The following is a 14,079-nucleotide window of genomic DNA, read 5'->3' as shown; positions in this document are numbered from 1 at the left end:
TTATCTCTTCGTATACAACTCTGATTTGTACCTTATCGTGAACAGGGTAAAGCCTACTTTGATAATCATGAACGGTGGCAGATGCAGGAGTTGGTGAAACGAAAGGGGGGGGGGCTGATCATGACCTACCCTACGCCAATATGACTCAGCCAGCTGATTCAGAGACAACGCAGGAAGTGCAAAGTTACCATCATATTGAGTCAACTTACACACTGGTCTTTGAGGAACAATAAACTGCTCTATTCACGGTGCTTAAGTTAATCCTTCAAATCATTTAAAAACAACCCAACGTTGACGAAGCATGGCATACGAGGCCCGTTCAAAAAGTTCACGGAACGACGTACTCTCAAAGGTCTGAGGCCAAAATGTTTGTTTTTTTCCCCCCTTACACAACGGAAACAACAACTGGATAGGTAGGGCCGAGGCCTACGCCGACGTTTCGTCACTCAGCGAAGTACACTTTGTTTTAAGCTTTCAGAAGCTGAAGCCTTGGTATTTATTGCTTTATATGATACTGATGGGCTGCTCCTCGGTTTCACTTCGTTGTAATCACAGTATATGGAAGAAATTATGGTAAACCCACCTGATGAGGTTAGCGTACAGCGCGATCGACGACACCGGCACAAATGGCGGAATGCATGCTCAGGATTGTCCACTCAGTGGACGGCTTGCTGTCGCCTTCGACTGTCCAATCAGCGGACGGCTTGCTGCGCCTTCACCCAGCAGACGCCAATACGATGGAGTCGTAAGATGGCGTCGTATCGGCCGTTAATCGGATGCTTTTGGGCCCAAACGTCGGCTAATTCAGATTTTTCGAGTATGGCTGTCGGTGATAAACAAAGAGCGCGGTTCGTAGATCGTAAATCCATTAGTGCCGTGGGCATCGGGTCACTGGGTGCGGCGTAAAAGGGATAACAAAGTCGAGTCCTTACGGTATTATTATATAGATGTTATTTTTACTGCTGTTATTATGCTCTGTCTTCAATGTATGTTGTCTTTACATGACACAGAATGGGCAATTTTATTTCTGGGGATACGCGGAGAAATGTGGGAATTCTGACCTTATGCGACTTGATGTACATGTCCATCATGCCATTTTAGACTCTGGAAACAAGTAGCTGCCGGTGCTTTGAAAGTACCATTAGGCCTTGTACCTCTTTATGGTAACAATCGGCCAAAATATGGGTCCTGGTCCATGGACTATTAATGGACTCCTCTCTTGCTTTCCCTTTTACTACAAAAGTAATAGTTTTTACTACTACTTTTTACTTTACTAAAAAGTTCCTTTTTACTACAGAACATGTATGTACTAAACTGCGAACATGTATGTACATGTATGTTTTACTAAACTGCGTTGATGATGATGGCGCGCGTAATGACGTCAACACGTTCTGCCCTGTCGGCACGCAGGAAGTGAGTGGGCGGAGCACCATATTTCCCCAGAACCATTACGTACGTACATTTCACTCTAGTTTTCAGTTTTTCAAGCCGCTGAGAGGAATTAAGGCTGTCTCGCATTTTCACCTTTTATCATCACAACTTTTGGTATGTTTTTCACTTCATTTTATTTCTCTTCATATTATATGCTGGTTTCACCGAATCTCCACAGCCTGTTATTGTTAATCCTGCAGAAACTTTGCGTAGCTTTCCTTCCTGTTTAATTTGCGTCTCTCGCATTTCATTGATGGCGCTCTGAAGTGTCTTTGCCTTCAGTTTAAACATCCTTTGCCCTCGCCTGACTCTCCACAGTTCGAGCGACCATGGCTGATGGACGCACCGATTCCTGTTCGTTCTCGTGCCCCGATGACATTCAGACCACGCACCTTTCACTCAAGCTGTGCGTGGACTTCGACACGCACATCGTGCACGGTGTGGTTCGTCTGTACCTGCGCGCTGCCCGGGACACACCCTCACTGGTGAGAAACAGTGTTAGTGTTACCTTTACGATGAACTTCAGAAAGACGTTAAAGCTGACCGTCTCTTCAGCTTGCACTCGTTATGGGTCGTACACAAAATACGTGACTTTTAGCACTTTCTGACCCCCAGGGCCCCAACCACCCTTCCGATGAAGCCCGGTGATGCTTCGCATTATCCCGCCTAAAAGACAAACGAGACTCCACCAATATACCCCTCCCCTCCACCAAAATACCTCCTTCCTCTCCACCAAAATACCCCCTCCTCTCCACCAAAATACCTCCTTCCTCTCCACCAAAATACCCCCTCCTCTCCACCAAAATACCTCCTTCCCCTCCACCAAAATACCTCCTTCCTCTCCACCAAAATACCTCCTTCCTCTCCACCAAAATACCCCCTCCTCTCCACCAAAATACCTCCTTCCTCTCCACCAAAATACCTCCTTCCTCTCCACCAAAATACCCCCTTCCCCTCCACCAAAATACCTCCTTCCTCTCCACCAAAATACCTCCTTCCTCTCCACCAAAATACCTCCTTCCTCTCCACCAAAATACCTCCTTCCTCTCCACCAAAATACCCCCTCCTCTCCACCAAAATACCTCCTTCCTCTCCACCAAAATACCTCCTTCCTCTCCACCAAAATACCTCCTTCCTCTCCACCAAAATACCTCCTTCCTCTCCACCAAAATACCTCCTTCCTCTCCACCAAAATACCTCCTTCCTCTCCACCAAAATACCTCCTTCCTCTCCACCAAAATACCCCCTCCCCTCCACCAAAATACCTCCTTCCTCTCCACCAAAATACCCCCTCCCCTCCACCAAAATACCTCCTTCCTCTCCACCAAAATACCTCCTTCCTCTCCACCAAAATACCTCCTTCCTCTCCACCAAAATACCTCCTTCCTCTCCACCAAAATACCTCCTTCCTCTCCACCAAAATACCCCCTCCTCTCCACCAAAATACCTCCTTCCTCTCCACCAAAATACCTCCTTCCTCTCCACCAAAATACCCCCTTCCCCTCCACCAAAATACCTCCTTCCTCTCCACCAAAATACCTCCTTCCTCTCCACCAAAATACCTCCTTCCTCTCCACCAAAATACCTCCTTCCTCTCCACCAAAATACCCCCTCCTCTCCACCAAAATACCTCCTTCCTCTCCACCAAAATACCTCCTTCCTCTCCACCAAAATACCTCCTTCCTCTCCACCAAAATACCTCCTTCCTCTCCACCAAAATACCTCCTTCCTCTCCACCAAAATACCTCCTTCCTCTCCACCAAAATACCCCCTCCCCTCCACCAAAATACCTCCTTCCTCTCCACCAAAATACCCCCTCCCCTCCACCAAAATACCTCCTTCCCCTCCACCAAAATACCCCCTCCCCTCCACCAAAATACCCCTCCCCTCCACCAAAATACCTCCTTCCTCTCCACCAAAATACCTCCTTCCCCTCCACCAAAATACCCCCTCCCCTCCACCAAAATACCTCCTTCCTCTCCACCAAAATACCCCCTCCCCTCCACCAAAATACCCCCTCCCCTCCACCAAAATACCCCTCCCCTCCACCAAAATACTTCCTTCCTCTCCACCAAAATACCCCCTCCTCTCCACCAAAATACCTCCTTCCCCTCCACCAAAATACCTCCTTCCTCTCCACCAAAATACCCCCTCCTCTCCACCAAAATACCTCCTTCCTCTCCACCAAAATACCTCCTTCCTCTCCACCAAAATACCCCCTCCTCTCCACCAAAATACCTCCTTTCTCTCCACCAAAATACCTCCTTCCTCTCCACCAAAATACCCCCTCCCCTCCACCAAAATACCTCCTTCCTCTCCACCAAAATACCCCCTCCCCTCCACCAAAATACCTCCTTCCTCTCCACCAAAATACCTCCTTCCTCTCCACCAAAATACCTCCTTCCTCTCCACCAAAATACCTCCTTCCTCTCCACCAAAATACCCCCTCCTCTCCACCAAAATACCTCCTTCCTCTCCACCAAAATACCTCCTTCCTCTCCACCAAAATACCCCCTCCTCTCCACCAAAATACCTCCTTCCTCTCCACCAAAATACCTCCTTCCTCTCCACCAAAATACCTCCTTCCTCTCCACCAAAATACCTCCTTCCTCTCCACCAAAATACCTCCTTCCTCTCCACCAAAATACCTCCTTCCTCTCCACCAAAATACCCCCTCCCCTCCACCAAAATACCTCCTTCCTCTCCACCAAAATACCCCCTCCCCTCCACCAAAATACCTCCTTCCTCTCCACCAAAATACCTCCTTCCTCTCCACCAAAATACCTCCTTCCTCTCCACCAAAATACCTCCTTCCTCTCCACCAAAATACCTCCTTCCTCTCCACCAAAATACCCCCTCCTCTCCACCAAAATACCTCCTTCCTCTCCACCAAAATACCTCCTTCCTCTCCACCAAAATACCCCCTTCCCCTCCACCAAAATACCTCCTTCCTCTCCACCAAAATACCCCCTCCTCTCCACCAAAATACCTCCTTCCTCTCCACCAAAATACCTCCTTCCTCTCCACCAAAATACCTCCTTCCTCTCCACCAAAATACCCCCTCCCCTCCACCAAAATACCTCCTTCCTCTCCACCAAAATACCTCCTTCCTCTCCACCAAAATACCTCCTTCCTCTCCACCAAAATACCTCCTTCCTCTCCACCAAAATACCTCCTTCCTCTCCACCAAAATACCCCCTCCTCTCCACCAAAATACCTCCTTCCTCTCCACCAAAATACCTCCTTCCTCTCCACCAAAATACCCCCTCCTCTCCACCAAAATACCTCCTTCCTCTCCACCAAAATACCTCCTTCCTCTCCACCAAAATACCCCCTTCCCCTCCACCAAAATACCTCCTTCCTCTCCACCAAAATACCCCCTTCCTCTCCACCAAAATACCCCCCTCCCCTCCACCAAAATACCTCCTTCCTCTCCACCAAAATACCTCCTTCCTCTCCACCAAAATACCCCCTTCCCCTCCACCAAAATACCTCCTTCCTCTCCACCAAAATACCTCCTTCCTCTCCACCAAAATACCTCCTTCCTCTCCACCAAAATACCCCCTCCTCTCCACCAAAATACCTCCTTCCTCTCCACCAAAATACCTCCTTCCTCTCCACCAAAATACCTCCTTCCTCTCCACCAAAATACCTCCTTCCTCTCCACCAAAATACCTCCTTTCTCTCCACCAAAAAATCCTCTTCCTCTCCACCAAAATACCTCCTTCCTCTCCACCAAAATACCCCCCTCCCCTCCACCAAAATACCTCCTTCCTCTCCACCAAAATACCCCTGCTCTCCACCAAAATACCCCCTTCCACTCCACCAAAATACCTCCTTCCTCTCCACCAAAATACCTCCTTCCTCTCCACCCAAATACCTCCTTCCTCTTCACCAAAATACCTCCTTCCTCTCCACCAAAATACCTCCTTCCTCTCCACCAAAATACCTCCTTCCTCTCCACCAAAATACCCCCCTCCCTCCACCAAAATACCTCCTTCCTCTCCACCAAAATACCCCCCTCCCTCCACCAAAATACCTCCTTCCTCTCCACCAAAATACCTCCTTCCTCTCCACCAAAATACCCCCCTCCCCTCCAACAAAATACCCCCTTCCTCTCCACCAAAATACCCCCCTCCCTCCACCAAAATACCTCCTTCCTCTCCACCAAAATACCCCCCTCCCTCCACCAAAATACCTCCTTCCTCTCCACCAAAATACCCCCTCCTCTCCACCAAAATACCCCCCTCCCTCCACCAAAATACCTCCTTCCCCTCCACCAAAATACCCCCCTCCCTCCACCAAAATACCTCCTTCCTCTCCACCAAAATACCTCCTTCCTCTCCACCAAAATACCTCCTTCCTCTCCACCAAAATACCCCCCTCCCCTCCACCAAAATATCCCCTTCCTCTCCACCAAAATATGTCCTTCCTCTCCACCAAAATACCTCCTTCCTCTCCACCAAAATACCTCCTTCCTCTCCACCAAAATACCTCCTTCCTCTCCACCAAAATACCTCCTTCCTCTCCACCAAAATACCCCCTTCCTCTCCACCAAAATACCTCCTTCCTCTCCACCAAAATACCTCCTTCCTCTCCACCAAAATACCCCCCTCCCTCCACCAAAATACCTCCTTCCTCTCCACCAAAATACCCCCCTCCCTCCACCAAAATACCTCCTTCCTCTCCACCAAAATACCTCCTTCCTCTCCACCAAAATACCTCCTTCCTCTCCACCAAAATACCCCCCTCCCCTCCACCAAAATACCCCCTTCCTCTCCACCAAAATATGTCCTTCCTCTCCACCAAAATACCTCCTTCCTCTCCACCAAAATACCTCCTTCCTCTCCACCAAAATACCTCCTTCCTCTCCACCAAAATACCTCCTTCCTCTCCACCAAAATACCCCCTTCCTCTCCACCAAAATACCTCCTTCCTCTCCACCAAAATACCTCCTTCCTCTCCACCAAAATACCTCCTTCCTCTCCACCAAAATACCTCCTTCCTCTCCACCAAAATACCCCCTTCCTCTCCACCAAAATATCTCCTTCCTCTCCACCAAAATACCTCCTTCCTCTCCACCAAAATACCTCCTTCCCCTCCACCAAAATACCCCCTTCCTCTCCACCAAAATACCCCCTTCCCCTCCACCAAAATACCCCCTTCCCCTCCACCAAAATACCTCCTTCCTCTCCACCAAAATACCTCCTTCCTCTCCACCAAAATACTTCCTTCCTCTCCACCAAAATACCTCCTTCCTCTCCACCAAAATACCCCCTTCCTCTCCACCAAAATACCTCCTTCCTCTCCACCAAAATACCTCCTTCCTCTCCACCAAAATACCTCCTTCCTCTCCACCAAAATACCTCCTTCCTCTCCACCAAAATACCTCCTTCCTCTCCACCAAAATACCTCCTTCCTCTCCACCAAAATACCCCCTTCCTCTCCACCAAAATATCTCCTTCCTCTCCACCAAAATACCTCCTTCCTCTCCACCAAAATACCTCCTTCCCCTCCACCAAAATACCCCCTTCCTCTCCACCAAAATACCCCCTTTCTCTCCACCAAAATACCCCCTTCCCCTCCACCAAAATACCCCCTTCCTCTCCACCAAAATACCCCCCTCCCCTCCACCAAAATACCTCCTTCCTCTACACCAATATACCTCCTTCCTCTCCACCAATATACCTCCTTCCTCTCCACCAAAATACCCCCCTCCCCTCCACCAAAATACCCCCTTCCTCTCCACCAATATACCTCCTTCCCCTCCACCAAAATACCTCCTTCCTCTCCACCAAAATACCCCCCTCCCTCCACCAAAATACCTCCTTCCTCTCCACCAAAATACCTCCTTCCTCTCCACCAAAATACCTCCTTCCTCTCCACCAAAATACCCCCCTCCCCTCCACCAAAATACCCCCTTCCTCTCCACCAAAATATGTCCTTCCTCTCCACCAAAATACCTCCTTCCTCTCCACCAAAATACCTCCTTCCTCTCCACCAAAATACCTCCTTCCTCTCCACCAAAATACCCCCCTCCCCTCCACCAAAATACCCCCTTCCTCTCCACCAAAATATGTCCTTCCTCTCCACCAAAATACCTCCTTCCTCTCCACCAAAATACCTCCTTCCTCTCCACCAAAATACCTCCTTCCTCTCCACCAAAATACCTCCTTCCTCTCCACCAAAATACCTCCTTCCTCTCCACCAAAATACCTCCTTCCTCTCCACCAAAATACCCCCTTCCTCTCCACCAAAATATCTCCTTCCTCTCCACCAAAATACCTCCTTCCTCTCCACCAAAATACCCCCTTCCTCTCCACCAAAATACCCCCCTCCCCTCCACCAAAATACCTCCTTCCTCTCCACCAAAATACCTCCTTCCCCTCCACCAAAATACCCCTTCCTCTCCACCAAAATACCCCCTTCCCCTCCACCAAAATACCCCCTTCCTCTCCACCAAAATACCTCCTTCCCCTCCACCAAAATACCCCCCTCCCTCCACCAAAATACCTCCTTCCTCTCCACCAAAATATGTCCTTCCTCTCCACCAAAATACCTCCTTCCTCTCCCTCTCCACCAAACTACCCCAACCTCTCCACCAAAAACCCCCTCCACACCACCACAATACCTCCTTCCTCTCCACCAAAACACCAAATACCTCCTTCCTCTCCACCAAAATACCCCCTTCCTCTCCACCAAAATACCTCCTTCCTCTCCACCAAAATACCTCCTTCCTCTCCACCAAAATACCCCCTCCCCTCCACCAAAATACCCCCTTCCTCTCCACCAAAATACCTCCTCCTCTCCACCAAAATACCCCATCCTCTCCACCAAAATACCCCCCTCCCCTCCACCAAAATACCCCCTTCCTCTCCACCAAAATACCACCTTCCCCTCCACCAAAATACCCCCCTCCCCCTCCACCAAAATACCCCCTCCACTCCACCAAAATACCACCTCCCCTCCACCAAAATACCCCCTTCCCCTCCACCAAAATACCCCCTTCCCCTCCACCAAAATACCCCCCTCCCCCTCCACCAAAATACCTCCTCCCCTCCACCAAAATACCCCCTCCCCTCCACCAAAATACCCCCTTCCTCTCCACCAAAATACCCCCTCCCCTCCACCCAAAATACCCCCTTCCTCTCCACCAAAATACCTCCTTCCCCTCCACCAAAATACCACCTTCCTCACCACCAAAATACCCCCCTCCCCTCCACCAAAATACCCCCTTCCTCTCCACCAAAATATGTCCTTCCCTCCACCAAAATACCTCCTCCTCTCCACCAAATACCTCCTCCTCTCCACCAAAATACTCCTCCTCTCCACCAAAATACCTCCTTCCTCTCCACCAAAATACCTCCTTCCTCTCCACCAAAATACCCCCCTCCTCTCCACCAAAATATCTCCTTCCTCTCCACCAAAATACCTCCTTCCTCTCCACCAAAATACCCCCTTCCTCTCCACCAAAATACCCCCCTCCCCTCCACCAAAATACCTCCTTCCTCTCCACCAAAATACCTCCTTCCCCTCCACCAAAATACCCCCTTCCTCTCCACCAAAATACCCCCTTCCCCTCCACCAAAATACCCCCTTCCTCTCCACCAAAATACCTCCTTCCCCTCCACCAAAATACCCCCCTCCCCTCCACCAAAATACCTCCTTCCTCTCCACCAAAATACCTCCTTCCCCTCCACCAAAATACCCCCTTCCCCTCCACCAAAATACCCCCTTCCTCTCCACCAAAATACCCCCTTCCTCTCCACCAAAATACCTCCTTCCCCTCCACCAAAATACCTCCTTCCTCTCCACCAAAATACCTCCTTCCTCTCCACCAAAATACCCCCTTCCTCTCCACCAAAATACCCCCTTCCCCTCCACCAAAATACCCCCTTCCCCTCCACCAAAATACCCCCTTCCTCTCCACCAAAATACCCCCCTCCCCTCCACCAAAATACCTCCTTCCTCTCCACCAATATACCTCCTTCCTCTCCACCAAAATACCCCCCTCCCCTCCACCAAAATACCCCCTTCCTCTCCACCAATATACCTCCTTCCCCTCCACCAAAATACCTCCTTCCTCTCCACCAATATACCCCCTTCCCCTCCACCAAAATACCTCATTCCCCTCCACCAAAATACCTCCTTCCTCTCCACCAAAATACCCCCCTCCCCTCCAACAAAATACCTCCTTCCTCTCCACCAATATACCTCCTTCCTCTCCACCAAAATACCCCCCTCCCCTCCACCATAATACCTCCTTCCTCTCCACCAATATACCTCCTTCCTCTCCACCAATATACCTCCTTCCTCTCCACCAAAATACCCCCCTCCCCTCCACCAAAAGACCTCCTTCCTCTCCACCAAAATACCCCCCTCCCCTCCAACAAAATACCTCCTTCCTCTCCACCAATATACCTCCTTCCTCTCCACCAAAATACCCCCCTCCCCTCCACCAAAATACCTCCTTCCTCTCCACCAATATACCTCCTTCCTCTCCACCAATATACCTCCTTCCTCTCCACCAAAATACCCCCCTCCCCTCCACCAAAAGACCTCCTTCCTCTCCACCAATATACCTCCTTCCTCTCCACCAATATACCTCCTTCCTCTCCACCAAAATACCCCCCTCCCCTCCACCAAAATACCTCCTTCCTCTCCACCAATATACCTCCTTCCTCTCCACCAAAATACCCCCCTCCCCTCCACCAAAATACCTCCTTCGTCTCCACCAATATACCCCCTTCCCCTCCACCAATATACCCCCCTCCCCTCCACCAAAATACCTCCTTCCTCTCCACCAAAATACCCCCCTCCCCTCCACCAAAATACCTCCTTCCTCTCCACCAAAATACCTCCTTCCCCTCCAGCAAAATACCTCCTTCCTCTCCACCAAAATACCTCCTTCCCCTCCACGAAAATACCTCCTTCCTCTCCACCAAAATACCCCCCTCCCCTCCACCAAAATACCCCCTTCCTCTCTACCAAAATACCCCCTTCCCCTCCAGCAAAATACTTCCTTCCTCTCCACCAAAATACCTCCCCCTCCTCTCCACCAAAATACCTCCCCCTCCTCTCCACCAAAATACCTCCTTTCTCTCCACCAAAATACCTCCCCCTCCTCTCCACCAAAATACCTCCTTCGTCTCCACCAATATACCCCCTTCCCCTCCACCAATATACCCCCCTCCCCTCCACCAAAATACCTCCTTCCTCTCCACCAAAATACCCCCCTCCCCTCCACCAAAATACCTCCTTCCTCTCCACCAAAATACCTCCTTCCCCTCCAGCAAAATACCTCCTTCCTCTCCACCAAAATACCCCCCTCCCCTCCACGAAAATACCTCCTTCCTCTCCACCAAAATACCCCCCTCCCCTCCACCAAAATACCCCCTTCCTCTCTACCAAAATACCCCCTTCCCCTCCAGCAAAATACTTCCTTCCTCTCCACCAAAATACCTCCCCCTCCTCTCCACCAAAATACCTCCCCCTCCTCTCCACCAAAATACCTCCTTTCTCTCCACCAAAATACCTCCCCCTCCTCTCCACCAAAATACCTCCCCCTCCCCTCCACCAAAAGACCCCATTGCTCTCCACCAAAATATCTCCTTCCTCTCTACCAAAATACCCCACTTCCCTTCACCAAAATACACCCCTCCCCTCCACCAAAATACCCCCCTCCCCTCCACCAAAATACACCCCTCCCCTCCACCAAAATACCCCCTCCCCTCCACCAAAATACCCCCTCCCCTCCATCAAAATATCCCTACTCCCCTCCATAAAAATACCCCGTCCCCTCCATCAAAATATCCCCACTCCCCTCCATAAAAATACCCCGTCCCCTCCATCAAAATATCCCTACTCCCCTCCATCAAAATATCCCCACTCCCCTCCATCAAAATATCCCCACTCCCCTCCATCAAAATATCCCCACTCCCCTCCATAAAAATACCCCGTGCCCTCCATCAAAATATCCCTACTCCCCTCCATCAAAATATCCCCACTCCCCTCCATCAAAATATCCCCACTCCCCTCCATAAAAATACCCCGTCCCCTCCATCAAAATATCCCCACTCCCCTCCATCAAAATATCCCCACTCCCCTCCATCAAAATATCCCCACTCCCCTCCATCAAAATATCCCCACTCCCCTCCATCAAAATATCCCCACTCCCCTCCATCAAAATATCCCCACTCCCCTCCATCAAAATATCCCCACTCCCCTCCATAAAAATACCCCGTCCCCTCCATCAAAATATCCCCACTCCCCTCCATAAAAATACCCCGTCCCCTCCATAAAAATACCCCGTCCCCTCCATCAAAATATCCCCACTCCCCTCCATCAAAATATCCCCACTCCCCTCCATCAAAATATCCCCACTCCCCTCCATCAAAATATCCCCACTCCCCTCCATCAAAATATCCCCACTCCCCTCCATCAAAATATCCCCACTCCCCTCCATCAAAATATCCCCACTCCCCTCCATCAAAATATCCCCACTCCCCTCCATAAAAATACCCCGTCCCCTCCATCAAAATATCCCCACTCCCCTCCATAAAAATACCCCGTCCCCTCCATAAAAATACCCCGTCCCCTCCATCAAAATATCCCCACTCCCCTCCATCAAAATATCCCCACTCCCCTCCATAAAAATACCCCGTCCCCTCCATCAAAATATCCCCACTCCCCTCCATAAAAATACCCCGTCCCCTCCATCAAAATATCCCCACTCCCCTCCATCAAAATATCCCCACTCCCCTCCATCAAAATATCCCCACTCCCCTCCATCAAAATATCCCCACTCCCCTCCATAAAAATACCCCGTCCCCTCCATCAAAATATCCGCACTCCCCTCCATCAAAATATCCCCACTCCCCTCCATCAAAATATCCCCACTCCCCTCCATCAAAATATCCCCACTCCCCTCCATCAAAATATCCCCACTCCCCTCCATCAAAATATCCCCACTCCCCTCCATCAAAATATCCCCACTCCCCTCCATCAAAATATCCCCACTCCCCTCCATCAAAATATCCCCACTCCCCTCCATAAAAATACCCCGTCCCCTCCATCAAAATATCCCCACTCCCCTCCATCAAAATATCCCCACTCCCCTCCATCAAAATATCCCCACTCCCCTCCATCAAAATATCCCCACTCCCCTCCATCAAAATATCCCCACTCCCCTCCATCAAAATATCCCCACTCCCCTCCATCAAAATATCCCCACTCCCCTCCATAAAAATACCCCGTCCCCTCCATCAAAATATCCCCACTCCCCTCCATAAAAATACCCCGTCCCCTCCATAAAAATACCCCGTCCCCTCCATCAAAATATCCCCACTCCCCTCCATCAAAATATCCCCACTCCCCTCCATAAAAATACCCCGTCCCCTCCATCAAAATATCCCCACTCCCCTCCATAAAAATACCCCGTCCCCTCCATCAAAATATCCCCACTCCCCTCCATCAAAATATCCCCACTCCCCTCCATCAAAATATCCCCACTCCCCTCCATCAAAATATCCCCACTCCCCTCCATCAAAATATCCCCACTCCCCTCCATCAAAATATCCCCACTCCCCTCCATCAAAATATCCCCACTCCCCTCCATAAAAATACCCCGTCCCCTCCATCAAAATATCCCCACTCCCCTCCATCAAAATATCCCCACTCCCCTCCATCAAAATATCCCCACTCCCCTCCATCAAAATATCCCCACTCCCCTCCATCAAAATATCCCCACTCCCCTCCATCAAAATATCCCCACTCCCCTCCATCAAAATATCCCCACTCCCCTCCATAAAAATACCCCGTCCCCTCCATCAAAATATCCCCACTCCCCTCCATAAAAATACCCCGTCCCCTCCATAAAAATACCCCGTCCCCTCCATCAAAATATCCCCACTCCCCTCCATCAAAATATCCCCACTCCCCTCCATAAAAATACCCCGTCCCCTCCATCAAAATATCCCCACTCCCCTCCATAAAAATACCCCGTCCCCTCCATCAAAATATCCCCACTCCCCTCCATCAAAATATCCCCACTCCCCTCCATCAAAATATCCCCACTCCCCTCCATCAAAATATCCCCACTCCCCTCCATCAAAATATCCCCACTCCCCTCCATCAAAATATCCCCACTCCCCTCCATCAAAATATCCCCACTCCCCTCCATAAAAATACCCCGTCCCCTCCATCAAAATATCCCCACTCCCCTCCATAAAAATACCCCGTCCCCTCCATAAAAATACCCCGTCCCCTCCATCAAAATATCCCCACTCCCCTCCATCAAAATATCCCCACTCCCCTCCATAAAAATACCCCGTCCCCTCCATCAAAATATCCCCACTCCCCTCCATAAAAATACCCCGTCCCCTCCATCAAAATATCCCCACTCCCCTCCATCAAAATATCCCCACTCCCCTCCATAAAAATACCCCGTCCCCTCCATCAAAATATCCCCACTCCCCTCCATAAAAATACCCCGTCCCCTCCATCAAAATATCCCCACTCCCCTCCATCAAAATATCCCCACTCCCCTCCATCAAAATATCCCCACTCCCCTCCATCAAAATATCCCCACTCCCCTCCATAAAAATACCCCGTCCCCCCCATCTCTCCATTAAAAATACCCCCCTCCCG

The 14,079-nt window shown here is 50.2% G+C and overlaps 1 protein-coding gene across 2 annotated transcripts in view; it reads left to right on the top strand.

The window, feature by feature from the left end:
* The first annotated feature begins 1,408 nt into the window (after nucleotides 1-1,408).
* Nucleotides 1,409-14,079, top strand: part of LTA4H (leukotriene A4 hydrolase) — a 231,831-nt gene continuing 219,160 nt past the window's right edge. The window contains exons 1-2 of one of the 2 annotated variants that reach the window (XM_078786493.1): nucleotides 1,409-1,545; nucleotides 1,750-1,916. In XM_078786493.1, coding sequence (XP_078642619.1) covers nucleotides 1,761-1,916 — 156 coding nt within the window. In that variant the 5' untranslated portion in view covers nucleotides 1,409-1,545; nucleotides 1,750-1,760. The remainder of the gene's footprint in view (nucleotides 1,546-1,749; nucleotides 1,917-14,079) is intronic. The other variant, XR_013624929.1, reaches the window with a different exon arrangement.

The sequence above is a fragment of the Myxine glutinosa genome, chromosome 11 (genome assembly GCF_964187855.1).
Source record: "Myxine glutinosa chromosome 11, kmMyxGlut1.1, whole genome shotgun sequence".
Classification (NCBI taxonomy): domain Eukaryota; kingdom Metazoa; phylum Chordata; class Myxini; order Myxiniformes; family Myxinidae; genus Myxine; species Myxine glutinosa.
This window is presented reverse-complemented; position numbering and strand designations above follow the sequence as displayed.